At 52.7% G+C, this 26,980-nt stretch overlaps 1 protein-coding gene across 3 annotated transcripts in view; it reads left to right on the top strand.

Annotated features, from left to right (window-relative positions):
• LAMA5 (laminin subunit alpha 5) overlaps positions 1-26,980 on the top strand; it is a 163,579-nt gene that overhangs the window by 104,878 nt on the left and 31,721 nt on the right. For 2 of the 3 annotated variants that reach the window (XM_039498142.1, XM_039498140.1), the window contains 24 exons: positions 638-737; positions 1,188-1,344; positions 4,057-4,195; positions 8,423-8,565; positions 8,670-8,776; positions 9,753-9,906; positions 10,429-10,589; positions 11,330-11,438; positions 13,595-13,692; positions 14,193-14,394; positions 15,234-15,360; positions 16,711-16,850; positions 17,768-17,883; positions 18,543-18,754; positions 19,689-19,893; positions 20,160-20,304; positions 20,861-21,001; positions 21,565-21,726; positions 21,984-22,085; positions 22,177-22,260; positions 23,585-23,815; positions 24,403-24,516; positions 24,893-25,020; positions 26,342-26,422. In XM_039498142.1, the coding sequence (XP_039354076.1) occupies positions 638-737; positions 1,188-1,344; positions 4,057-4,195; positions 8,423-8,565; positions 8,670-8,776; positions 9,753-9,906; positions 10,429-10,589; positions 11,330-11,438; positions 13,595-13,692; positions 14,193-14,394; positions 15,234-15,360; positions 16,711-16,850; positions 17,768-17,883; positions 18,543-18,754; positions 19,689-19,893; positions 20,160-20,304; positions 20,861-21,001; positions 21,565-21,726; positions 21,984-22,085; positions 22,177-22,260; positions 23,585-23,815; positions 24,403-24,516; positions 24,893-25,020; positions 26,342-26,422 (3,358 nt within the window). Of the gene's footprint in view, positions 1-637; positions 738-1,187; positions 1,345-4,056; positions 4,196-4,469; positions 4,600-8,422; positions 8,566-8,669; positions 8,777-9,752; positions 9,907-10,428; positions 10,590-11,329; positions 11,439-13,594; positions 13,693-14,192; positions 14,395-15,233; positions 15,361-16,710; positions 16,851-17,767; positions 17,884-18,542; positions 18,755-19,688; positions 19,894-20,159; positions 20,305-20,860; positions 21,002-21,564; positions 21,727-21,983; positions 22,086-22,176; positions 22,261-23,584; positions 23,816-24,402; positions 24,517-24,892; positions 25,021-26,341; positions 26,423-26,980 lie in introns of all 3 variants that reach the window. The other variant, XM_039498141.1, reaches the window with a different exon arrangement.

The raw sequence follows: 26,980 nt of genomic DNA, 5'->3' as shown, positions 1-26,980 counted from the left end.
GACAAGAGTACCAAGGCCTGGAAAGCAAAGTGGATGAAAACAGGGGGTTGGGCTGTTCTACCAGAAGTGATAGAATTGAGCACCTGATTTAGACCCATTGTACGTCCCCGGAGTGGATCAGATGATTCACTCCCCTCCCACTGAGGATGGGAGGGGAACAGGTGAGGGTGGATGCCTGGAGATTACTTCTTGCCTTACAAGCTTGTACTTCTGTTTCCCTGTGTGCACATTAATGCTGGTGGTGAGGGGCGAAGCAGCAGAGGCTGCAGCTGCCTGTCGCCCTGCACAATGCTCTCTCCATCAGTGGTGCACTATGGGGTGGCGATGCTGGGAGATAGGCAGTGAGCAGGGCTGCTGAAGGGGGTTGGGTTTAGAGGCCTGGTCGGATCTCGGAGGGCTCACCGAGAGGATTTGCAGGCCTGCGTTCTTCTCAGCAGCCACCAGCAGTCTTGAAATAGCTCAGCGCTGCGATGGAAGAGAAGCTGATCCAAGTGGGGTCCAAGCCAACATGAAAACGGATACAATGGAATAAAAATAGAGCCCTCGGCGGCTCCTCCCTTCGGTGCGCGACTTTGATTAGTGCTATTTGGAGCTGGTTAATGTCAGTGGAATGTAAACACGTGCTTCCTGTCCACAGGCTGCCGGTGCGACGTTGGCGGGTCCATCGGGCTGGCGTGTGAGGCGAGGACCGGAGCCTGTCACTGCAGGCAGAACACCCAAGGCCCAACATGCACCCTGTAAGAGGCCAGCTGCCACTACAGAGTTGCTTGGCGTGTTCGCTCGTTGTTCCTTTAGCTGGAGACTTCTCCAGCACCCCCTCCTCCCAGGCTAGCGGGCCATGGCCTTAGAATGCTGGGGGCTGCGTGCCACCTCTCCCTTGCCACCGCAACCACTACCTCACACCTACACCCCAGCGTGTTCGCCCCTTGCTGGGGACCCTCCTCTCCGCCCCTTCCCTCCCTAAACAGCTGGAAAGAAGTAAACTCTGCTCCAGTTTTTCTCCCCGTTATTGGGAAGAGGGAGTCCCATGCAGTGTTGATATGGAGCTAACAGCTGCAGACACCATCCCGTCTGGCTGCGTCCTGGAGGGCCCCCAAGAAGCCAGCAATCATGAGAGTAGCATGAAGTGAGTTCCCCGGACTGTGGAAACCAGGCTTGTAATTCTATCTATTGACTCTCTTCCCCAGGCCTGCGAGGGACCATTATTTCCCTGACCTCCACCACCTGAAATTCGAGTTGGAAGAGGGCACCACGCTAGATGGCCGGGCTGTTCGCTTTGGCTACAACCCCCTGGAGTTTGAGAATTTCAGCTGGAGAGGATACGCTCAGATGTCTCCCATTCAGGTATGATTTACGGGCCTGGCCCCAGCCTGTGCTCCCTACCAGGAGAGGACGCAGAAGGCCAAGCATTCGATGCGCTGTAGACACGCATCTTATTTTAACCCAAAGAGCTGCTCTAAACCCAAGGTCATGTGGTGGCCAGAACAGACAGTGCAGTGTAAATATAGTCTGCTTGTGCAAATATTTCCTGTAGCATTAGGGACAGAATAGACGGATGAGAGGAGAGACCCTAATTCAGGAAGCCCTGCTCAGGAGGTCAGCCCAGAGCAGGGGTCTCAGACTCCCGGCCCGTGGGCCATCTGTCGTCCGCGAACCTCCCCAATGGGGCTCCAGCAGTTTTGGGTCTCTTCCTTGGCCCCACCTGCTGCCCTTGGGTTTTCCCCCTCCCCCCCTCCCCTGGCCCCCCCCCCCCCCCCAGCGATTTACAATGGCCTGGGACCCCGGCAGCGCACGGGAGCTGAGCAGTGTCTGCCCGCTCGCTCCACACATCTGCCGGCCCCTCCCTGCAGCCCTGGGGCAGGGCTGTGCCTCCACATGCTGCCCCCGCCCCAAGCGCCAATGGGAAGCTGTGGGGGTGGTGCCTGGGTGCAGCAGTGCGCGGAGACCCCCCAGCCAGCCCTCTTTGGAGCCACAGGTAAGCGCCACCCCCGCCCACTCCCTCCCTACACACCTTCTCCTGCCCCCAAAGTCCCTCCCAGAGCCAGCAACCCTCCCCCCTCCTCCACCCCATCCCCTGCCTCAGCTCAGAGCCTGCAGCCAGCACCCAAACTCCCTCCCAGAGCCTGCACCCCCGCCCCCGTCCCACACACTCTATCCCGCCCCCAAACACCCACCCCGAGCCAGCACCCCCCCCCCCCTCCACCCCCCCCCCCCCCCTCAGCTCAGAGCCTGCAGCCAGCACCCAAACTCCCTCCCAGAGCCTGCACCCCCTCCCCCTTCCCACACGCTCTATCCCGCCCCCAAACTCCCTCCCAGAGCCTGCACCCCAATCCCCTACCCCACACCTCCTCCCTCACCCAAACTCCCTCCCAGAGCCTGCATTCTCTATACAATGTCTTCAGGTTTCCTTGGGGCCCTTTCACCTGCTCTTCTCTTTCCTGCCACATTCTGTGTAACCCCCTCTCCCCGACCCCAAAAAGGACGCGACTCCTCCCCCATTACTACAGGCAGCTTACGCCCTTTGGGGCTGCTTTGCCTGGACGGTTGTTGAGTGTAGGTGATTTTCTACATGGTCCCTAGGGGTGAGGCTGTAACATCCACTCACACTGCTCCCTCCTGCTTTTCCCTCTGTGAACCTTTCTTCTGCACGGCGCCTATCAGAATGTCGAGCGATTGTCGGGGGCCTAGGGGGGTTCTATAGCAGCCATACAGGGTTGTCCCGTGTAGCAGGTTCTTTATCCTGACCCTTGCTCTGTCCACCTACAGCTAGAATATTCTTTGCTTTGCTTTGTTGCTAGGCTAGGCTGGGTTTTCAAAGGGGCTGAAGGGAGTTAAGCACCAGATTTCCACTAAATTCTGGGGGGAGCTGGACGCCTAACTCCTCTGGGTTCCTTTCGAAAGTCCCAGGCTGAGCAACCAGAGACTGTTAAGTGAGTTGTTCACTTGGCTGCTGATTTTGTTTGGTATCCACTGGCTGCATTAGAGACTCCACTGGGTGTTGAATGTCGGGCAGGTGTGTGGTTTTCGTGTCGGCAGGCCCCTTTTCCGTGCGAGGTCATTCCAATGTGTCCTCGAGCGAGACGCTCAGGCTGCAACCTTGGAGCTTTCACCCTAAAACCTAGTCTTCAACGTCCCTTGCCAGTATCTTTTCTCAAGGGAACGGCCCTCCTTTATCGCAGCCAGTTGATCATGCCCATGGAGGGTTTGCTCGGCAAACCTCCACTTGGTCCCTGGCACAGGAAAGCACTTAAGCATGTGCTTAGATCCCATGAAAGTCAATAGGACTTTAGCATGTGCTTCATGTTAAGCGCACGCTTAAGTGCTTTCCTAGACAGGGGTGCTTTTCGGAATCAAGGCCACATGGCAGCTCTTGAATAAGTGGACACATCTCTCGGGGGTGTCCTCAGTTGGTATTGCTAGTTGTTAGCGTTTCAAGTGGTGGAGAGAACCACGTGATTTCCACTTGCAGCCTCTCTGTGGACATTTGGGTGGCGAACCCATGAGCACAGAGACAGATGGCCTTGGAGCCGCCCATGGGCAGACTGTAGTACAAAGCACCAAACCCGTGTTACGTTAATAATTGAGTCAAGCCTTTTGTTAAAGTAACCTCTTTCCCTAGCTTGGCATATGCCCCCCAAATAGCCGCTCCACCAAACAGCGCCCATCCATGCTAGCCAGCTTCCATTCCAAAGCTGACGGCTAGGAAGGCTCTCCAGTTAAACGCTGTGGCCAAGCAACCTAAACGCTAGTGTGTGAGTGTGTCTTATAGGTGTTGTCAGATAGCAGAGCTGCTCTCCCGGTGTATGCCCACCCACCCATGGAGAGGGAAGAGGATAGGTAGATGCTTGTAAAGTGCACTTGGTAGCACGTGTGCAATGTCTTCTCCTGCTGCCTTTTTCATGCTGTTAGGCTGCGTGGCTGCTTGACTCCTCCTGCGCTGTGGCATGGTGCTTTGGGAGCAGTCCCCCGAGCTGCTGCGCTGGGGCTGGTGGCTGTTGGCGGTGGAGGTGATTTAAGGTGTTGCTCTGCTTCTCTCCCCTTTCTCTCTCCCACCAGCCCAAGGTAGTGGTGACTCTCAATGTGACCTCCCCTGACCTGTTCCGCATCGTCTTCCGCTACGTCAACCGGGGGCCGGCCAATGTGGAAGGGAGGGTCTCGGTCCTTGAGGAAGGAAAGTTTAATGTTTGTGACAACTGTAAGTGCATTTCTCACTCTAAGACTAACCAAAACATCCCCGCTTTCTGCAAACCACCCCTCCGAAACACCGCCCGTTGGGACCTTCTGAGCTCCTCCAGCGTGCCAGCCCTTGCTGCGTTGGCAGCTGCTCCCCTGTGTCATGCAGAGGGGAGGGGGACTAGAGCGAAAGGCAGGTAGGCAGGCAGGCAGGTACCGCTCCCCCACAGGATGGGTGATGGGCCCAGCGCCGGCCCCACAGTGATGTGTGCCCAATGTGCTTTTGCTTTTTGCAGAGTAAAGTCAGAGTCACGGTAGACGTGAAGGAGGCAGAGCTCTATCTATTCCATGTCATCCTGAGGTATATTAATTCAGGAGGTGCCACTGTGTATGGCAAAATTACAGCTTATCAGCCACGAAGGAGAGGTAAGGGTCCCATGCTGCTCCCCGTGCCACTGCCGCTTCCTCCCTTCCCCCCGCAGTCTCCTGCGGACATCTCCGTACAGCTTTACTCTGGAACTTCTGCCCTCCAGAGCTGGAGGCTGGACCAAGGTGGCACTTCCCCCATTTAACAAGCCAGCGCCGCAGCGATCCCCGGCCACGACCCCAAGGGGAGCGCGCTTGTCGACTCGGCCGGTGTGGGAGGAGGCAGCATAACGTTTAGATGAGGCTTCCCTGCCTAGTGCCTCGGAAGGGACAGGACGGCCCGGAAGGCCCTTGCAGAGCCTAAGAGGAGTAGCTACACGTCCAAGATGGGCTACGCAGGTGGAACCAGATCTGAACGTCAGCATCCGGACCTGGGCTTTATTTTTCAGGTCCCATCTGTCACTGCCAGTTGGTAAATGAAGTGCCGGGACATGCAGGAGGGGGGATGCGCTTCGCCTGTCCGTGTGCTCCTTGCAGCCGCCTTCTACCATCAGAGCACGTCACCTTGTATTTTAAAGCCAGAGGCAGTAGCAGGAGACCAGATCCCCCTTCCTGATTCATAAGGGCATGGCGGAAGAGCCTGGTTTGGGGCCTTTGGGAAGTGCCAGGTGGCCTGGCCTGGCAGGTGTTTAACAGGGTTTCCCATTGCATTTTGGCAGTCGCTCTAAGCTGTCTGCACAGGCTCCGATAACCCATCCTGTGCAGGCGGGGAAAGGAAGAGCCAGCAAAGACAGCTTGAAAGGCACAGAGACCCACGTTTTGTATGTACCAGGAATCATCAACGTGTAGGCAAGAGCACACTGGGACAGATGTTTTTGTTTTTGTTTTTTGCGGAAGAGGATAAAAGGGCTTTGCCTCCCTGCTAACTGACATGCACAGGCACCTGCACACAGCCTACTGCTAATGTCTCCTCTCAGCTAGGCCAGGAGATGGGAACTGACGTTCGCGCCTGTCATTGGCTGGCTCTTTTCTGGCAGCTCATGCCCAGGAATGAGCATTGCCATGCCTGACCCGAGTGCCAATCCTCCTGGAGCGCTTTGCTTCACCAGAGCCGCCCTCTCTCTGAGCCCCTCTGCTGCTCTCCCTTCCCCACAACACACGATTTGCTGGGTGGCTCCTCTCCCTCAGGCAGGGTGATTGGCAAGTGCCTCGGAGGGGCTGCTAGCTCTAGCTGTCGGTGACAGCAGGAGACTCTAGGAGAGCAGCTGGGCATTGCCTTTGACCCCCGTGCGCTCCCAAGCTTGGAGTTTGAAATCCACTGTCCTACCCACATGGCAGCATGCAGCACTGCCACCAAGGTATTCCAGGCAGCCAGCGGCTGATTGTGTCCCTTCTAGAACAGTCCCAGAGGACTGCATAGACAAGGGCTGCTTTTTATAGGATGGTTCAATAAACCCTATAGAAAAGTTGTCCCTTTCTATTAAATTCTGTAGGCTTTTTAAGTGATTCCTATAGAACCTTATTGGCATGGCCCCTATTGAACCCTTGGAATGACTTGGAACTGAGTCACGTTTATCTTTCCCTGCCCACCCTACTCATGCCAGGATGGCGAAGTGACATCTGGTTTCTGCAGCATGGCAAGCGCTCAGCCCGGTGAGGAAGAGGAGCAGTAAAATTCTGCTCCAGCCTTTGGTCGCATCCACCTTTTGCGTTCACTTTTCTGAAGAGCGAGTCTCTGCAAACTCTTGATGCCATGTGTTTTTCTGGCAAAATTGCATCTGCAGGCTTTTGTCATACGTGGGAACTCCAGTGTCCATGTGCAAAGTGCATTTGCTGACACAGGTTGGCTAATCTATCTCTGCAGGGAAGTTCTTGAGTTGGCAAGTACGTAGAAAATTGCCGTCCCTGTAGAGGGTGGTGTGAGGCCCCTTCGACAATCTGTCCCAAGAAAGCCAGCAAGTTTCAAAGCCAGCTGCAGCAATTTCTTCCTCAGGAGAACTAGCCCAGTGTGGCAGCTCTCACAGAGACCCTGCAAGAGAACGGCACTGCACCCGCCCTGGCGTGTCTTCCCATCTGCTCTCATGCTGCCAAACCCGGCTTTGCAAAGCCTGCGCAACTGCACCCTCAACGTGAGCTACAGTCAGTCTCTACTCGTTCGTTGTCAGCTGAGTTCTTTTTCAAGGAGCCAGGTTGGGCATGGCTGGTGCTGTCCTGTTTGGTACCATCATGAGGATTCCCAGTCTAATGGTTAAAAACCAGGGCTGGGAGGTACAAAACTGGTGTTCCCTGTCACTGACTTGCATTATGACCCGGAACAAATCACTTGACCTCTGTATCTCAGTTTCACAATCTGTACGTATAATGCTCCCAGAGAGGGAGGAGGTTCCTTAATTCTCTGATGTTTGATGTAATGGTCTGAGATCCGGGGATGAAAGGTGACATTGAATAGAAAATATTGTTTTTTATTTGGAGCTGCTGGGCTGGTACAGAAGAAACTGTTGCTTTACCTTGTAAAGTGAGCAGCTGGAGGATATATACAGGGCCTGACGTGCCCAGATGTTGCTTTAAAAAAAGGAAGCAAGCGGCTGGATATTTATACGACTAGTTACGTTTCTACACAGGAAAGTTAAAGAGAAAGGTCATCCACTCACATGCTGCCGGGGGTAATCTGATCACAGCATAGGTCAGGAAGGATTACAGCTGGCTTGCTGTATAACGCTGTGGCCTTTTTCCCTTCCTTGGAAACTTCAAGTATTTGTTAGTGCAGGAGGCATATTCCCAACCTGGTGGACCGATGAGTGGACCCAGCACAGCAGCCCCTTTGCTAAGCCATGTAGTCTCCAAAACATGGTCCCATCCTCATTCTGTGTGGAAGGGGCTGCCAATGTTAAGGCCCCGGGGCCTACAAGCAAGTTAGTCCCTTGCAGCGTTCTGTGTGGCAAGCATTTAACCCTTTCGCTCCCTGACAGCTCCGAATGTATGGTTCAGGAATCTAGGGTCCAATCTTGAGTTAATTGCGCTGTCCACGTACTGGATGCAGCTAAACAGTCGAAGTAGTAGCAAGCTCCTTCGCCCTACCCTCGCTCGCCCCTGCTGCGTGCCGTGCTGTAAATGTACCTCACAAAGACAGTCAGAGGAACGCGCGTGTGACAATTCGCAGCCTCCTGCCTCAGCTCATCTGCCCCCCAGGCAGACCGGCACATCCGCTCATTTCGTGTGTTTAAAAAAACCCTGAACCTGTGAACTAGCCAGTGGCCATTCTGACGCTAGGTGCCATGCTGTGATCACACTCAAAGATAATTGATTTAAAACGTCAGTGGAGCGTCAGTTTAGCCAACATTTCAATGGGAGAAGGATGGGGCCTGAAATCCAGGTGAAGGCTGTTGCATTAAATTGCCCTCTAAGCTCCGGCTGCAGAATGTCTGTTGCTGTGGTTGGTGGGGAAAGGCAGGAGGGTCTCTGAGTTTGCAGCAAGACATTCTCCGATGTGTATAGGGTATCTGATTGATTCTTGTCACTTGTCTTCAAATAATTTCATAGTCAATAAATTCTCTCTATCTCTAGCTGGCGGGATGCTGTTGGGTATGGGTTAGTCAGCGTTGGATGAGAGCTACAGATTAGCAATAACAGTGGGGCAGTCAGTGATTTTTTTCTTCACTGAGAAGATTCTGCTGGGGGGGTATTTCTATTGTTGTCTGATGTGGGACCTCGGTGCATCCGCAGTGGATGCTGTTCGAAAGACTAAACCAGGCTTCCACAGAGCCACGTTCACAGAGCCGCTTCCCCGCCTGTATCCGCCGGGCTTGCTGCCCGTGGCGCGGTCTCCCCTCAGAGCCGCCCTGAGCTTATGCTCTCTCACAATCGCTTGTCCTTCCCGCCCCAGGTACTGAGCAGACCAAGCAGATCATCTTCGCTCCCAGCACCGAACCGGCTTTTGTCACCGTCCCTCAGAACAGCTTCGGGGAGCCCTTTGTGCTGAACCCCAGCGTGTGGTCACTGATCGTGGAGGCAGAGGGCATCCTGCTGGTAAGGCCCTTCCCCTTCTCCCTCCCCCAAGGAAAGCTCCGGCAGTTTCCCGAGGAACAGAGTCACACTCAACTTGTCCCCGTTCTTCTCCACCCCCGTTCCAGGACTATCTGGTTTTGCTCCCCAGTTCGTACTATGAAGCGCCCATACTGCAGCTGAAGGTCACAGAGGCGTGTACCTCCAGCCCAGCCCCTGAGCAAGCCAGTCAGAAGTAAGGAGCTCCATTCCTCTCTTTGTCTGTGATCTGTGTCATATGGGGTCTTCCCAGCTCTCTGGCACTCATGAACCGGTAGAGTGCCCCCTTCTGTGCAGGGCTGCATTCCCATTCAGTCAGCAGCTGCTCACCGTGGGGGAGCCACCAGGCATCTCCCCTCACCCGGGGAGCCTGGGCAAACGGGGACGGGGGCTCTTGGAAGAAGTCAGCCAAAGCAGCTAACTACCCCAGGACTCCTGTGGTGCCTCTCGCCTGCCAGTCAGGCCAGTGGAGGAGCGCTGTGTTCACAAGAGTCTGCAGGGCTTCGGGGGGTGAGGGTGGCTGGGTGGGGAGAGGTTTTCACAGTGACAGTGGAACATAACAAACAGGGGCAGCTGAAGTCTGAGGCTGAATGGCTTCCTCTGCCTAATGGCACGTCCCCACCCAATCTCACTGGGGACACCATAGGATTTTGGAGCGGGCGTTGCACTGGCGGGAGGGATGCCTAGGTCATTGGATTGCTCAAAGGGTTAGTACTGGGGGCACTGCCCCGTTCCCCGCCAGCCTTGGTCGATAGCCCTGGAATGTTGTTAGCAATAAGCAGCGTTCGCTGGCCAACATGAAATGAACTGCCAGCCTCTTCAGTGCCTAATGGGCAGGTGTCCATATCTCATGCACCACCTTCCCCCATGGCCTCTCTGCAGAGACCACCAGCCAGGGCTGAATGGGCGATGGAGACTGATTTCCCAGTCTGCCCCTAAAAGTGGACCCTCCCAGAGAGATCTGAGGCACTTGAACAGCACAGCGTGGGGACGGGGGGAGGAGAGGAGAGGGGGATTTTCACTGCCGTGGCCAGTGAAACACAAACTCTTGTTCCATCCAAGGCCAGGATGCTCTCATGAGCAGCGGATCCCTTGCTTTGCTCACCGGGACCTGGGCTGGACAAGACAATACTAACAACAGAACTTCACAAATTCTTTCCTAACCTTTCTAGCTGCCTCTTGTACAAGTACCTGTCTGTGGACAGCTTCCCCTCTGCGTCTGGAGGAGACATGGTGTGCCGGCTGGACAACAGCTTACCCAGGCCCTGTCCCCTGGTGCCCGTCACCCCATCACACCCGCAGATGGCGCTGTGCAGCGGCAGTGACGTGAGTAGCTCATTTATTTCACCCTTCAGCCCTGTGAGACCAAAGGTGCCGGCTGACCCCTTGAGAGACCTTGTACTTTAAATATCCTGGGACGGCTATTCCAGAAACTCGCCCATGCCCACTCTATTCCTCCTGCAGCTCATCAAGTGTGTGTGTGGGTGGGTGTGTTTGGGTGCTGCTCATCCGTGTAGTCACCCCTGCAAACTCTGCCCTGAGTGTGTAAGTGGTGGGGGGGAGGGATATGCTCGTGCTGGGATTTTAAAACATGCCTTCTTAGCCTGTCCATACAGCAATACATCGAAGTCTGTGCACCTAAGAATCTCACTGAGGTAGCCCCCAGCGGAAGGCTATATGGGGAGTGGTATGCACCCACTGAGAGCTGTCACAATGCATCATTTCAGTCCATAGAGTGTCTTGGGTCACGAAGAGGAAAGCTGGTACATAGCACTGGTAATGTGCATGTGCAGTAGGGGGAGGTGAGATGCAGTGTATCACTCTGTCATATTTTCATTTCCCACCCAGGTGGAGGTCCAGCTGCGGCTCGCTGTTCCCCAGCCTGGGAGATACGTGCTGCTGGTGGAGTACGCCAACAAGGATGCCGTGCAGAGGGCCAGTGTAGCAATGAGCTCCCTGCAATTAGCCACCCAGCAGGGGTCACTCACCTTCCACACATGTGACTACAGGTACGAAGCCAGATTGGAACAAGAGGCTGAACGAAGGGGTAGCTGGAGCGAATATGGTAACGTCCGTCTCCTGCATTGCACAGTGAGGGGACAAGCATCTCTGTTCAGTTGCTTCCTACTTTGTTGCACTGATAACACGTTCAGCCTTGTGCCTCAGAATGAGAATATTGTATCTGGGCACATATGTTAGTGCAGTACCCACCATGGGATCTTGCAACCCCCCTGGAAGTGTAGGCACGTTGTCACTCCCATTCGATAGTGGGGAAAGTGGGACGCGGGCAACCCAGACCTTCAGAACCCCTTTTGCGTGTGCTTACTGCAGCTAGGGCCAATGCACTTGCAAATTTGATGCTTGCTTATCTCACATGCATTCCCAGTTCTGAAAATCTGGGCCTAAGTGACTTGACGGACTCCCAGTGAGAGAGCGCAGCTGAAAATAGAAGACGAATCCTGTACCTGAGTCGCCTGCTCCAAGCACTAGACAATATTTATGTAACCCACAGGCTGAGTGCCTTGTCTGGGAGCTGATCTCATGTTTGACTTCAAACTGTGACCTTAGCAGTAGGAAACAAAGGCTTGGGATATCCTTAGGAAATGCACTCTTGTGACTGTCCCGAGCGGGCATTCAAAGACGTACCTCGGCTCTATATAAATATTTTCAAGAATGTCTATCTGGCAAGACAAGAAATGAATGATGGCTCTGCCCGGGGCCGTCCCTGAGTTCTGTTTTTGTCTCGCAGTTTCCTTTGCCGTGGGATGGTCTTAGATTCACAGAATCGCTTGGCAGCTTTTGAACTTACCACAGAGGGAACCATTCGGTTCACAGCCGATCAAGCCCACTTCTTCCTGGTAAGCCCTCACTACAAAGGACAGCTGTGTGGCATCGCTCAGCTCCAGGTGGTGTGGAAGGAGGAGGCCTAGAACCAGTAGATTCAGGACATAACGTGGAGAATAGGGTGATGTTCCTATGTTAGATCAGTCACTGTGTGGAACTCTGTTTATATCATGAGTAAGGCTGTGAGTCTGTCACGGAGGTCACAGAAGTCACCAATTCCATGGCTTTCCAGGGCCTTTGTGACTTCTGCAGCCTACTGATGCTCCTGACCCCAGGGCCGCTGGAGCAGCTCGGGTGGCTCCAGGGCCAGCCCCCACAGCAATAGTGGGCAGTGTGTCTCGCCCCTCCTCCCCGGCAGCGGCGGTGGTCCCAGGTGTCTTTCCCCCTAGCAACGGTGGAGGCCCCAAGCACCAGCGGGCACCCCAGAGCACCCGCCCCCTCGAACACTCAAGATGTAGTCAGGGGTATATAGTACAGGTCATGGGGCCATGAATTTTTGTGTATTGCCCATGTGTCCGTGACTTTTACTAAAAATACCCATGACTAAATCTTAGCCTTAATCATGAGCAATCCGATATGGTCAGCTGCCGGCTGGGAGAAGAGGTGACAGGACAGCGATGTGGTAAAAAATGTACCATGGGCACTTGGGACTGAGGGAGCAGGGGCGAAAGGAATTGTCTCTTGTGAAACTCTCTTATAGGGTTTTTCAGCAATGTGGTAATATGTCTCCTCCATTCTGTCTCATCAGAGCCTGTAAGCTCACTTTGCAGAGCATAGAGGGATTCAGTGTAGATGTTAGGTTCTAAGTGACCCTAAGGGATTGTCTACACAGTTGGTGAGTGCACAGCAAGCTGGGGTGTAAATCTCCAGGGTATTAACTGGCCATGCGGCCCCTCTTGCCGCTCACTGAAAGTTCTCTATGTGCTTTGGCAGCGATAGGTCAGAGTGCACTGCAGGGTCCACACGCAACTTAGTACATGGCTGGCTGTAGAGTCACACGCTGGCTTGCTGCGCACTAAGGCTCTCTAGGGACAACCCTGAGTCTCATTTTCAGAAGAGATTTAAGCACTTGAGTGCCATTAAAGGTAATAATTGGAGATATACCAATCTCCTAGAACTGGAAGGGACCTTGAAAGGTCATTGAGTCCAGCCCCCCCTGCCTTCACTAGCAGGACCAATTTTTGCCCCAGATCCCTAAGTGGCCTCCTCAAGGATTGAACTCACAACCCTGGGTTTAGCAGGCTAATGCTCAAACCACTGAACTATCCCTCCCCCCATTGATATTCAGTAACACTTAGGCTCCTCTTTTGAGAATGGGACTAAGTGTCATTGAAAGTCAGTGGACTCAGTGCCTTCTGAAAATGGGACTTCATCACGTAGGAGCTAAACTCTACATTGAATCCCCCTATACTCTGCAGAGCTGGCCAACATGCTCTGATGAGATACCATGGAAGGGGACATACTGCCAAAGTCACTTCTGAAAATGGGTTGTAAGCTCTGAATCAGGGGTTCTCAATCGGGTACATGTATCCTTGGGGGGTTCGCAAAGGCCTTCCAGTGGGTACGTCAACTCATCTAGATATTTGCCTAGTTTTACAACAGGCTACAGAAAAAGCACTAGCGAAGTCAGTACTAACTAAAATTCCATACAGACACTGACTTGTTTATATTGCTCTATATACTATACGCTGAAATGGAAGTACAACGTTAATATTCCAGTTGATTTATTTTATAATTTTATGGTAAAAATGAGAAAGTCGGCAATTGTTCAATAACGATGTGCTGGGACACTTTTGTATTTTTATGTCTGGTTTTGTAAGCAAGGAGTTTTTAAGTGAGGTGAAACTTGGGGGTACACAAGAAAATCAGACTCCTGAAAGGGGTACGGTAGTCTGGAAAGGTTGAGAGCCCCTGCTCTGAATCACCTGGAGGCATATACAAATCTTGCCTTAAAGAAATTGAATTCAGACACATTTAGCTTCTGCCCTCCACCAAACAGAGGGTCCCTAGACCACTGGTCTTCACCTACAGTGAAGTGTCTATGAGGGGATCTTTAGAGTATTCAGCCTGATCTTTGGGGGCGGGGAGTGAGAGTAAAGGAGCAAATCTAGGCTTGAAGTAGCAGAAGGTTTCGTTTTACCACTCTTCTCTTTCCTTCCTGCTGCTGTAGTATAAAGTGTACCTGATACCTTATGGACAATTCACCATGGAATTTGTTGAGCCAAAGGTTCACTGCATCAGCCTGCATGGCACCTTCTCACCCTCCAGGTAACGGGGTGCATGATTTCTCTACGCACTTTACCTAGGAAAGTGAATATTATCCCCATTTTATAGATGGAGGCACAGAGAGGTGACATGTCCGGCCCACTTGAGCCAGTGGCAGAGTTGGGATTAGAACCCAGCTCTCCAGTCCTGTGTTCGCACCACTAGACTAGATGGCCTCCCTTTTGGGATATACTCTGTGTGTTGCTCCAGTGAAATAGCCTTCCTGAGACTTGTTCACATGCCGTGACAGCAATTCAGCGTGTCCGAATTCCTACTCTTGTTCATCACTTACCACTAAGTTAGACGAACAAGATTCTGCTCCCTCCCCCGGTGCTACATATGGTAAAGGTCCCAAGGGCTCCCTGTAAAGGCTCCTTCCTTGCCATGGCCTGCTTTGTACTCTGGATCGATATTATGGGCGAGTCTCTCTCCTGTCAGAGCTCATAGTTCTGTCTTTCCACTGCCAGCCATCTCATGTGTTGTGTTTTCTCCCTCTGGTGCAGTAGTTCCTGCATCCCATCACGGTTTATGAAGCTCTCTCAGTCCATTGTCCTGGAAGCAGGCCAGGCTCTGTCAATCCCTCCAGACTTTCCCCTGACTCACGTCTTCACAGTCGCTCCGACTGGCATCCCAACTGAGCCTTCGCCTCGGCCTCCGACTGCAGTGGACTCCTCGGCAGAGCTCATTCTCCTGCAGCCTTCCCAGGTAATGGAGACTGGAGCTGGGCTGGGCTTTTCCTCTCCGTGGCAATGGGATTGTGGTGTCAGATGGCTGCACTGTATGCATGCAATTGCTCTGTGCAGGTCTCAGCAAAGCAGCGGAATGACTCCATTTGTGCAAGGGCATCTGTGGCTTTCCCTTCCATCTTCGTTAACCACGACACAGTTGTGCTTTCATCTGGGCTTCTCCAGTGCTTTAATTCTGTGGCTCACTTCATAATCCACATGGACCCTCCTCCCCACTCAATCCCGCTCTGCTTGGTTCTCAGACCCCTTCTGCTGGCCCCATGGACTACAGCCTGAGAGCTGCTGCCTTAGGCCTGGTCTACACCTGGGGGGGTGGGGGTGGTCGAACTAAGGTACGCGACTTCAGCTACGTGAATAGCGTAGCTGAAGTCGAACTACCTTAGTTCGACTGACTTACCCGTCCTGACGCCGCGGGATCGAACTCCGCGGCTCCCCCGTCGACTCCGCCACCGCTGTTCGCGGTGGTGGAATTCCGGAGTCGACGGGAGCGCGTCCAGAGTTCGAACTTTTCGAACTCCGAGAAGTCGAACGCCACCCGTCGACCCGGCGGGTAAGTATGGACCTACCCTTAGAGTAACAGAGCTTAGTGGTTCTGGGAGGATGGAGCGGGTAACTCTGAATGTCACATACACAAGGGAGACTGAGTCCCCAGTGGTGCAAAGCGGAGAAATCACTCTCCTACTGGCGTGTTGAAAGGGATGTGATGTTGGTGCATTGCAGAGGGATGGGGATTGCACTGGAAGAGGAATGTGCATGTTAACCCTGATTTCTTCTCTTTGCTCCTGTCTTTTGGGCCAGGCTGCTGCTGTATTCAACAGCCGGATCCAGACGCTGGGTCGCTATGCTTTCATCATGCACTATTACCAGCCCAACCACCCCACATTCCCCGTGGAAGTGTTAATCAACGGTGGGCGGATTTGGCAAGGTGAGCGGAGCTGGGAGTAGGGAGAGGCTCCTGGGACTGAGGGACATGGGGAAAGTGATCTGAAAACTCCTTTTGATCACAGATCTCTCGTAGGAGGGTCCTGGAGGAAGGCAGAGAGTCAAGGGCATCCAAACTGCCTCTTCCTCCTAGCCAGGACCCTGGCAGCAGCTGTGTGAGAAATGTCCCAAAGGGGATAGAGATCTGATCTGAGTACTAAAAGGCTCTTTAACCTGGTGGAAACAGGCAGAATAAGAACCAGCAGCTGGAAGTTAAAGCCAGATAGATTCAAATTTGAAGTGAGGCACAATTTTTTAACAATGGGGGTGATTAACTGTTGGAACTAACTACCCAAGGGAATGGTGGATTCTCCATCTCTTGAAGTCTTCAGATCCACACTGGATGCCTTTCTGGAAAATATGCTTTGGCCAAACACAGGTTATTGGGCTCAGTACAGGAGTAACTGGGTGAAATTCTGTGATGGCCTGTGATACACAGGTCAGATTAGATAATCTAATGGTCCCTTTTGTCCTGAAAATCTGTAAGTCTATGAATCTAGCTCTTCCATTGGACCACCTGTATCTGTTTTCCCATGTATGAGCTAGCTGCAGCAAAGGGAGAACCAATGGGCACTGGTGCTTTCAGTTACTGCAGCAGACTCTAGGAAGGGAAAACAAAGGCCAAACCGTTGAAACTTGGGTGTATAAAGTGAGGCACGTAAATCCGCAGTTAGACACATCATTAAAGAGACCTGCCTTTCAGAGGTGCTGAGCTCCTGAGGTTCCCATTCACTTCAGTGGGAGCCACGTGGGTTCAGCTATTTAAGGACCTAACTGCAAATTGACCTTGGCCTTACGCAGTGAGCCCCTGGGGATGGTGTCCAGCTGCACAGTGTTTCCATTTCCACCACTGAGAAGCATCGATTTTACAAAGTCTGGGGCAGAGGGGAAGATTTGCACTTGGTTTTGCACGATGCTTTACCTAGCAATGGAAGGGCAAGCGTGTGGCGCTCACACCAACACACACACCACACACTGGGCAGGCTCTTGTGAAACTCAACCCCTTCCCTGGTGGCTGCCTTTATTCATCGTCCTCAGGGTCTTCACTCAGACCACAAAGCCCTGAAGCTGGACGCTGCCTCGGAACATGGCAGCATAGACTTGGCCTTGGTTGTCTCCCAAGCTGGCTGAGTCAGGGTCTGAGACACGAGCACCACGAAATGGGCCACTCGGGGGAGAGTTGATGTGTGCCGCAGCTGGCTGCCTGGGCGTTGCTTTGGATGAACTCGAGTGGGGCTGGCTAGGGGGTGGGGTGGAGGCAGCTGCGGGGCTGACGTCTCTTTTGGCCTTTCAGGCCAGGCCAAGGCTGCTTTCTGCCCACATGGATACGGTTGTCGGAGCGTGGTGGTTTCTGAGAACCAGATCATCCTGGACGTAACGGATAACGAGCTGACGGTGATTGTTCGTGTGCCAGCAGGCCGGCAGCTGTGGCTGGTAAGTGTGTAGCTGAAAGGCTCCCTCGCCTGCAGGACCAGGTTCCATCCTTGCAACAGCAATAGGAGCAGGGTTGTAACCATGGATTTCCAGGCCATTTGCTGTAGGATAGTGGCAGGGAACGTTTCACACCATTTCCCCATTTCTGAGCCATCCTGCTAAGTTGCATCCAATGTCGGGAAATGTGGCATTGTAGCTTAGAGGGCAGGCTCGGTGGAACCCATCACTAATCGGCCACTAGGAACTATGTTATGACATTGCCACACTTAATGGGTAGCCTGCCTAGTAGAGATGGGAGGAGACTGAGCTTAATCAACTGCTTCAGACTGTCAGATGACAGCCTGTGAAGGCCAGGAAGAAATTCCCTTCCTACCCTGGGCGCAGCCTTGAGCAGTCGGTTTGGTGCGCTGTCGTGATGATATATTGCATTTTTGCAGAATTGGTTTCATGCACTGTTGTGATAATACTTTGCACTTGCACTGCCTCTTTCATCCAAGGATCTCTAGAGACAGAGGCAGGTAAGCATTATCCCAGTCGTCCAGATTGGGAAACTAAGGTACAGAGCTCTTAAAGGATTCACCGGAGGCCACAATGCAAGTCAGCAGCTGAGCTGAAAACAGAAGTCCAGTGTCCTGGTACGGCCCTTGGTGGGTCTTTTGCTTGCCTCAACCACATTGAGTATTGGCTCTTGCCTGGGCCACATGGACCAATTGTCTTCTCAAAAGACAAGCGCTTTGAAGTGTTTCACCATATCCCAGCTGCTGAGATGCCAATCATTTCCAAATAGATGCTCAGGCAGCTGAGTGAGCTGACTGGCTGCATGTGCTGCTTGTGGTTCTCTTTGGCTTACCTAAACCATTGCAGGGAGGAAGCACTGAACGCTAGGGTGTGGCTGGTTGTTTTGTGTCTTGCTGCAGGATTACATCCTGGTGGTGCCTGAAGACAGCTACAGCTCCCATTATCTGCTGGAGGAACCCCTGGACAAATCCTACGAGTTTATCAGCAGCTGTGGAGTCAATAGTTTCTACATCAGGTGAGAGCCTTGGCTTTAAAGGGACTCTGTTCTGCTGCCCAATGGCTTTGCATTCTCCATGGAATAGAAACAGTAGAGTATAGGTCATTGCTGGGGAAACGCACCCTGCTAGGACGCTGGAATTGTCTGCTTTAATTGCTTCCCTTCTCTTGGCCACGGCCAGTTAATAAATAATTAATAAATCTGCTGGGTTTTTCAGTAGCTGGGTTCTGTTTTGCTCTGATTCACACTGATTTGGGGTGGTTTGACGCCAGGGACCCTGGGGCACTTAAATGACACAACACCCAAGTTAATATTGGTTAAAATCTTGGTTTTAGCTTAAGCAGACGTGTCTCCTTGGCTGGTATCTAAAGGAGCATTCAAAGGTCCTTAATGTCCTAATATAGAACCTGAACAGTACTGAGAGCCCTCGACTCCCGCTGACTTCACTAGTGGTTGAGGGTGCCCGGCACCTCTCGTGAGCAGGGAGGTAGTGGTGGGATTGGGAGTGCCCTGGTGTTGAGGCATCTCATTTAAAGCAAGTCTGTCCCTTGGAGAGTCGTCATTCCTTGGGAACGTAACCTTGCCTTGGAGAAAGTACCTGCAGGAGAAATCAGCCCTGAGGATGGTCTAAGAGAGCCCAGCCCAGGAACCTCTTCCCTTTCTTTCTTTCTTTGCAGTCCTACCACATCGTCCAAGTTCTGCAGGGACTCTGCCATCTCGCTCTCTCTGTTCTACAACAATGGAGCCCAGCCCTGCCGCTGCCACGAGGCAGGGGCCGTCAGGGGCCAGTGCGAGCTCTTTGGTGGGCAGTGTGCTTGCAAATCCAACGTCATCGGCCGAGAGTGTTCCCGGTGTGCCACCGGTTACTGGGGCTTCCCCAGCTGTAGGCGTGAGTTACCTGTTCTGTGTTTCGGGAGGAAAGCGCTGCTCCTCTCAGCTCTGAGGGGTTTGATGGCCGCTGGGGGCCAGATGCCTGTCCTGTAGGCCTTGAAAATGGCTGACGAGGATAACCCGGTTTTCTGCCTCCTTATGGGAGTCGAAGGTTCCAGGAGATTTTCCCTATGAAGTTTGTACTGAGGGGGATGTGGAGCAGGGGGGTTAAACAGCGGTGCATCTCATAGCACTATTTGCATGCTCTGGAAGTGTGTGCGCTAAAGATCCTCTGCGACACCATCCAGCACTTCCCCATCACCATTCCTCTCAAGTAACCCGAGGTTCCCAGTGCATTTGTGTAGTTTAAAGATTCACCTTATCCGGGACACCCCTTCTTTACTAGTCCCGTGGTTTGTTAAGCTGGGTTTCACGGGGTTGTTTATGGACACTTTTACTGCCAGCCTCAAACCTGGCTTCTGGTTTTCCATGCCCGTTTCTGCAGTTAGCAAATACAGATCAGTGTGCACATGCAAACTCCAAGTCTGGGGCTAAATGTGGTCCTCATTCTCGGCCCAACACTGGTGATTGTCAGTATTTAGTTAAACAAAACAAAACCAGACTCCCCTGTGTCTTCCAGCTTTGCATTTTCAGTCAGTACCAGCCCACTTAAATTCTTGTTCACAAGCTCTATGACAAACACAGAGGAGCCCTGGTGCCAGGCACTGGATTACCCTGGTGGATCCCACTGGGGTGGGCATTGGTGTTTGAACAGGCAACGCCAAGGTGCTGGTCTGAGGCTGGTTCCAGTGCCAGCTTTTCAGATGGGCAGAGCACAAGCTCCCCTGCCCCCGCTTTTATCGATTTGCAACCTTGGTGTTGCTTGGGCTTCGTTTTATCACAGGGTTCTTACTGCTTCCACAGTGAACTCAGCTGCTTCTTTTCTCTTGCAGCTTGTGACTGTGGGACCCGCCTGTGCGATGAAGTGACGGGACAGTGCATCTGCCCGCCGCATACCATCAAGCCGGAGTGCGTTGTCTGTGAGCCCCAGACCTTTGGCTGCCACGCCTTGATTGGCTGTGAGGACTGCAATTGTTCTCGTACAGGAGTGCAAGAACTGGCAGAGCCAGGCTGCGACGTGGACAGTGGGCAGTGCAGGTGAGGAGCAATGACGGGACCATGGTTGCATAGAGGATATGTGCCGGCAGCAGCACTGGGATCATTAGCTTAGACATCTGGCTTTATGGAGCGCCATGGGGTGTGTTAGCAGGTTGGGAAGGGAGGGGAAAGTAACAACCCACTGGTATCAGTGTTGTATTCCAGGAGTATAGAGCAGCAAAACTACTCGCATGGGAGCTTGTTAGGGACTAGAGAGCAGCAGAAGGCCAAGTACCTTAATTCCATTGCTGCTGTGTCCTATCTAGGTGCAAACCCAATATAATAGGACGGCGGTGTGATGTCTGCGCCCCTGGCTACTACCATTACCCGCACTGCCGGAGGTGTGACTGTCATCAGGCAGGGACGGAAGTGAGCGTGTGTGATCCGGTCACTGGGCAGTGTCACTGCAAGGTCAGTCTAGTTACCGCACTCCGGTGATGCTTGCCTGGCCAGTTTAATTCCCCTGCTCCGACAACGTGACCTGGTTGGTCTTGGGAGAGCGGGCATGGAGAGATGGAGAACAGGTAGTGCCTAGCGCGTGGCATCCTGTGTGCTCTGTAGGGAATGCCCCTCGGCTTCATGGCACACTCGGGCCTTTGATTCCCAAGAGCCTCTGTCAGCAGCAGAAATTGGATTGAAAGTGTCCATGACGAGAAGGCCTTTTGCTGCAGCACCACTGGAGAATAACTCAGCTCTTCAGTGACCAAATGGCAATCCGCTCCTCCGGGTGGTGCTCCCAGCCCTGGCTGGGCACAGGACAGCTTTGGACTTGCGTTTTGACAGTGAGCAGAGGTTAATGGCTGCTGAGGGGTTTGTCGTGCAAACCTGCAGGTGAATTGAATAACGGCATCGTTTCACAGCCCCTCGGCAGTGTTTTGATAACTGCTGGAGCAGTGTGCCAACCTTCGCGCTCCTATAGCAGCTGTAGGGGAAACTCAGCACATCTCATGGTTCATTTTTCTTCCAGGAAAATGTGGAGGGTGTGAGGTGTGACCAGTGCCGCCTAGGGACCTTCTCTTTGGATGCAAACAACCCCAAGGGCTGCACCAGGTGTTTCTGCTTTGGAGCGACCGATCGCTGCCACAGTGCGGAGAAGTACCGAGTGGAGGTGAATGGAGGGCTGGGGTTTGGGGACCTCGGTGGTCCTTTCCTCTCTGTTCAGTGGGATTCTGTTCCTCCCAGCCCCCCAGGTGGTTTCTTTCTCCTGCTCTGCGCTAAGCCTGTACATCTGTGGGATATCCCGGAGCACTTAGGGCTGGGTTTAACCACTTTAATACACACACGTTCAGCCTCCTCAGCTGAGCCCCAGGATCCTTTGCCTTTGAGAGGTCCTGATGCTTTACAGAAGGTGCCACAAGAATCCCTATAGAGTGGGAGTTCATGCCGATAGTTCCAAGGTTGCAAATAAGTTGAGCAAATCAGCTTCTCTAGAAGCGAAGGAACAGAATTGGAGCATGACTGGGATCCCACTGGCCCCATGTTTTATAGTGTGTGACCCCTGTATGAGAGTTGCTGTCCTGGAGTAACAGTAACTGAAATTCCAAGGCCCGTTCTGCAGCCCCCACCCTGTCCCCCTTGCCCCGAAGGCGCACAAATGCAGAGACATTCACTGCGGCGCATGTGGGGTGCTCTCGGAAAACAGGCATACAGCTCTCTTTCGCTCTCTCCTAGTTCATCAACATGAATGGGTGGGTGTTACTGAGCGGAGACCGCCAAGAAGTGGCCACCTCCCTGAGACTAGAGGAGGAGCTCATTCATGCTGACCTGAAGAACGTTCCCGAGGCCTATCAGGAGCTCTACTGGCACGCACCCAGCTCTTACCTTGGAGACCGGGTAAGAGAGAACACACCCAGCCACGGTCCCTGCACGCTCGTCCCTTGCACTTGTTAAGGTGATGAAGCAAACGCTGTCCCATGCCGCCCGGATCTTCACTGAGCCTCAGCCTAATGGCCTGCGTTGTGCCATTGCCTGTCAGTTGGATTTAGCGGGGGTGTATCTGATGGTGCTCACCAGCCGTGCACCACCACAGTATGTCACTTAGCTGAGTGGTGATAAGTGTCTTCTGCCTGTGTTGTTTGGCTCTCCCCTAGGTGTCCTCCTATGGCGGATACCTGCGGTATGAGCTTCGCTCAGACACCAGAAGGGGCGATGTGTTCATTCCCATGGAGCCCCGCCCGGATGTCATCCTCAAGGTACAGCCTCAGACACCCCTTGTGCGAGGGGTTCAGGGATAAATGGTGCTTCCAGCCAGTGACTTACAGGACATCTTTGTACCTTCCCCAGGGAAACCAAATGAGCATCATGTTTCTGGAAGGCACTTACCCTTCCCCTGGAGAGGTACATGAAGGCCGGCTGCAGCTCGTGGAGGTGAGTTCAGACACACTCTGCGCGTTCCCTGGAGCTCGAAGGGACAGACAGCGCGAGGCGTAGAGCCCCGAGAACCGAATGTTGTTCCTCTGTACTGTGCACTGCAGCCGTGGCAGCTTTTTAACGTGTCCTAGGAATTTGGTGCAGTCTGTGACTGCCTCAGAACCTGGAACCCATGTGTGTCACTAGGGCCATCCCAGAGAGAGCGTCTCTGTGGGGATGTGTTGGAGAAACATCCGGGTGCATGCTCCAGGAAAGTGGGAAGAGTAGCAAGATGGTCTGACTCTAGAGGATAGGGCATCAGAGACCGGTTCAGTTCCTAGCTCTGCTGCAGACTCCTAATGTGACCTTGGGTGAGTCACTTAATGAGCCCTGAGCCTTGGTTCCCAAGGTGGATAGTGCTTCCTAGTGGTGTGGTGAGGACAAAATCTACTTATCCTTGTTTGGTGCTTAGATGCTACAGTGGTAGAGGCCATCCAGACAGAGGGAGGGTTGCTTGAGTGCAGATGCTACAGGGCTAGTACCTTTAAATGTTGCCTATTGCTGGTAATTCTCACTCTTAACATTTTCATTTTGTTTGCACGCTCAGAAATTTCTGTTATAAATTCCATACAGTTTCTGGGGCTTTCGTCTGAGACTTTAAGAGCCAGGTCCTGTCTGCCTTGTGGGGACGTTAAAGGGTTAAATGTTCAGCCTGTCACACATTTGCATCCAGATGCATCCATGTCTTTGAGCGGGAGGGGAATCACAGGAGTGCGTGTTGGCCCTGGGATGCCAAACTGGGAGCACTAGTGCAAACTGAGTTGGCAGTAGGGAGATGGATCTTGTGAAAATTCAGGCCTGATGCTCCCATGGCAGCCTTTGTTACAATAAGGATTTGCAGTGACGTCCTGGACCAAACGTTCCCCTCCACAGATGCTGTTGTGTTGTGCATCAGGTGGCTTCTGCCCTGCACCCAAGAGAAGCTGCATGTATGTGGCTTGTGAAGCTCGTGTGCATCTCTGGAGATGGAAGGCACTGCGTGAATGGGAGCTCTTGCTTAGGCACATGGACAGATTTTCCCGGTGCTTGTTGGGGATGGGGCATGGGTGGAGAATTGGCTGTGAATTTCCAGATAGAATACTTACAGCGGAGACAGAAGGGGGCAGTCTCAAAGCTGCAGACAAGTGAAGAGTCTTTGGGCTATTGTATGGATAAGCCCCCCAGGGATGAGGGGGTTCATTTAGCTGGATGATTGGCTGAAATATCCCCAAAGGGGCAGAATCAGAAACCCAGGGCTAGCGCTTACTGCATGGTAACACCCGAGCGGCTCTCTCTTCGCCAGGGTAACTTCAGACACACGCAGACGCACAACCCAGTGTCCAGGGAAGAGCTGATGATGGTGCTGGCTAACCTAGAGCAGCTGCAGATCCGAGCGCTCTTCTCCCAGCTCGCCTCATCAGTGTATCTGCGTCGGGTGGTCCTGGAGACTGTGACGGAGACCAGCGGGGGCATCCGAGCCAGCCACGTGGAACTGTGCATGTGTCCGGCCAATTACAGGGGAGATTCCTGCCAGGTAGGGGGAAGAGGTGAAGTGCTCTGGCCAGGCTGTAGGATGCGTGTGAGAGCCGAGCACGTCCCCCACGGCCGTTGCACTCAGCAGCGAGGTTTGGATGTGCCCCGTTGTATGTCAGAATTCAGGGAAGATACTAGAGCACGAGTTTCCTGCGCCAATCCCTGGTCGTGCCGCTCTTTAATGACAACTTGACTTGCACCTGCCAGCATCCCAAAATCGCACTGAACTACACAGTACATGTGCTCCATCTCCTGCTATTGCCCATGTGCTCGGCTTTGTTTGCTGTGAGATCTGCGTGAGCTAGAATTTTGGGTAATGGGCTACAGGGGGGCTTGCTCAGCGTCCAATGCCAGCACTAGGTACATACCTGAAAGCCTTAAATAAAGTCTTTCTGCCTAGCTAGTTGGCTCATGTTGATTGTGGGGGCAAGATTTTAACTAAAAAATCTTGAACATTGTCTCTTTTAATCTATTTTTATGTCTTGAATCCCAGTGGCATTTATGGAAGGTAGTTTTGCTAGTATGCTAGTTCTGCCTAACCATGTTCGTTCCATGTGTCACATCATCTTCTTCTTCTTCTGTCATTAGGAATGTGCTCCAGGTTATTACAGAGACACCAAGGGTCTCTTCTTGGGAAAATGTGTTCCCTGTCATTGCAACGGCCACTCGGATCAGTGCCTCCCAGGGTCTGGAATATGCATCGTAAGTAGCTAGCCCATGAAATAATCAGAGTACAATGTGTGCTGGTCCTCACCAGCTGACTAAAAGGTTCCCTCCAATACACAGTGACCAAGTTATGAGATTCCCAAACTACTGTCTTGATCACCGAAAATCTTCATGTGCCATTTCAAGGGGATTTATTGTCTTCAAGTCAGTTTAGGATGAGCAGACTGGGTGTGCGGGAGAAGAGGAAAGGATTTAGGCATCCAGATGTGTGAGGGGGAGTCGTCTGTTCTAACCCACCCCTTTGGAACAACAGTCCCTTCCTCGGTTAGGCCATCGTAATCCACCAGAAAACCGTGGTGTTGAATGCTTCCCTGGAGAAATACTGAACTTGTTGTCTGTCTTGTCCTTGCAGAACTGCCAACACAACACGGAGGGAGATCGCTGTGAGCGATGCAAAGATGGGTATGTAGGCAACTACTCCCTCGATGGGCCATTGCAGTGCATGGGATGTCCATGTCCTCTTTCAGTTGCTTCCAACAAGTAAGCATCTTCTGTGAAGTTCTTTCTCCTGTTTTTTCCCTCATTCATAAAGTAGTCTGATTTCTTCCCCTGATCCTGAGGGAGTTTCTTCTGGCTGCCAGGAGAAATGCACTGCCACATCATAGAATTTTTCCAGTTCGTTCTTTCCTGTTTTGGCTGCTTACCAAGGAAAGAGGACGCTGCTCCCCTTTTTATTAATGCTAATAATGATGGGATTAGGCCGTGGAGGGAGGAGAAAGACCCACAGCTCTGATGTGACTAGTGCAGCCAGCAAGAGTATTTTCTTTCTGAAGGAAATATTAGTAATTTCTAGAGGTGTGAAAATATTAGTGACAAAATGTAAACATTGGTTTGTATTGATTTAGCTAATTTAGTACCTAAACCAGTTAAAAGTTCCGATATTAGCACCATTTCCCCCAAGTCAGCATATCTCATGTTGAGATTTCAAAATAACAAGTTTCAAGGTGATTTTGCGATTCCGTTCTTGTGTGATTCTCTCGTGGGCTAGACGTTCTGCACTGGCATTTCACTCCTGGAAACCGGGCTGTCCTTAGTCCCTGACTCCAACCGCGTCTAACTTAACACTGGCCCAAAGGCAGTACCAACGCTAACTCTAGCCAAGGGCCACCTGCCAGGCCATATGCTGGAATTCCCCAGCCCTGGTCCCAAGGCCAACCCTGCACCAGTGTTTCCTACTATTCCAGCCTTGAACCCTCCTGTAGGGACGAGAACTGGCCACCTCACTGACTAGCCTGGGGGTACAAACCAATGAAACAACTACACATATCCCGAAGGCCACAATCCTAGCTCGGGGAGCTCCACTAGCCCTAAACCTACCCTGGGGCCCCCTGTTAGCCTGAGACCTAACTCTAACCTGCGGAGGCCTATTGGCCTCAACCCGAGCCCAAACCAGGGGTGTAATACACACCCCAACTTTCACCTGGCACCTACTGCCAGCCCCAACCCTAACCCTCTACCCTGGAAGTCCCTACTGGCCCCACCCTTCTGCCTATCCTGGGGAACCATACCAGCCCCAACCCTCGTCCTGTCCTTGAACCTGTTGCCAACCCCAGCACTAAACATTTCCATAGCCTGTGTCACAAATCACTCTTGACACAAGCCCTTGCCCTGCTTCAGATCCAAACCCTGACAAGAGCCCATGCCCATGAGCTGATCCCGACCCCATTCCCTTTTCTACGACCATAAACCACTCCCAGCCCTTACGCAACCCCTACCTGAATGACAAGAGCCCCCGTTGCCCTGGTACCAGGTGTCGTTCTTCGGAGTAAAATAACCTTTGATGTTTGCCCCGTGTTACCAGCTTTGCCATTGGATGTGTCCATAAGGGCTCCACCATGCAGTGTCTCTGCAAGCCAGGCTATGCCGGAGCCATGTGTGAACGGTAAGGGCCCGGTAATTACGGGAGGGCAGGACCGGGGGCTGGGGGTGTTTCTTTTTCAGAGTGCAGCTGTTGTTTTGGCAGAAGAAAAGTTTCCATAGTGACGAAAATAAAATTAGAAGCCCCAGCTACGTTAGCACAAGAGACTGAGGAGAAAGTGATTGACTTGAGCTGTGAATCCTCTCTGTTGTGGCTTTGGCTTCTGTTATTTTGCGGAAGGGGCATAAAATACCAGCTGAGATTGCAAGGCAACGCCTTTCCGAATCCAGCACCGGGTCCTGGTGGCTCCCAGGACCAGCGGGAGCTAGGCCCACTTGATTGCTTATACGCTGTTTCTTTGTACATCAGTGTGGGCTCAGCGTACAGCTGGGATGTGTCCTATTACTGACTCCGTTACTGGCACAGGCTGCCATCTTGGCCAAGTTCCCGCAGCAGTCGTTGCCTTGATTCCCCACCTGTAAAGCAAGAACAGGGACACTTCATGTGAGGCTTGATTAGTGACCGTGAAATGCTTTGAGTGGAAGGTGCTGTGGGAGTCCGAAACATTGGGCTAATTAGTAG

This window comes from Mauremys reevesii, linkage group 13, assembly GCF_016161935.1.
Source record: "Mauremys reevesii isolate NIE-2019 linkage group 13, ASM1616193v1, whole genome shotgun sequence".
Taxonomy (NCBI): Eukaryota; Metazoa; Chordata; order Testudines; family Geoemydidae; genus Mauremys; species Mauremys reevesii.
The sequence above is the reverse complement of the archived record's forward strand: the minus strand, read 5'-3'. Positions and strand labels throughout refer to the sequence as shown.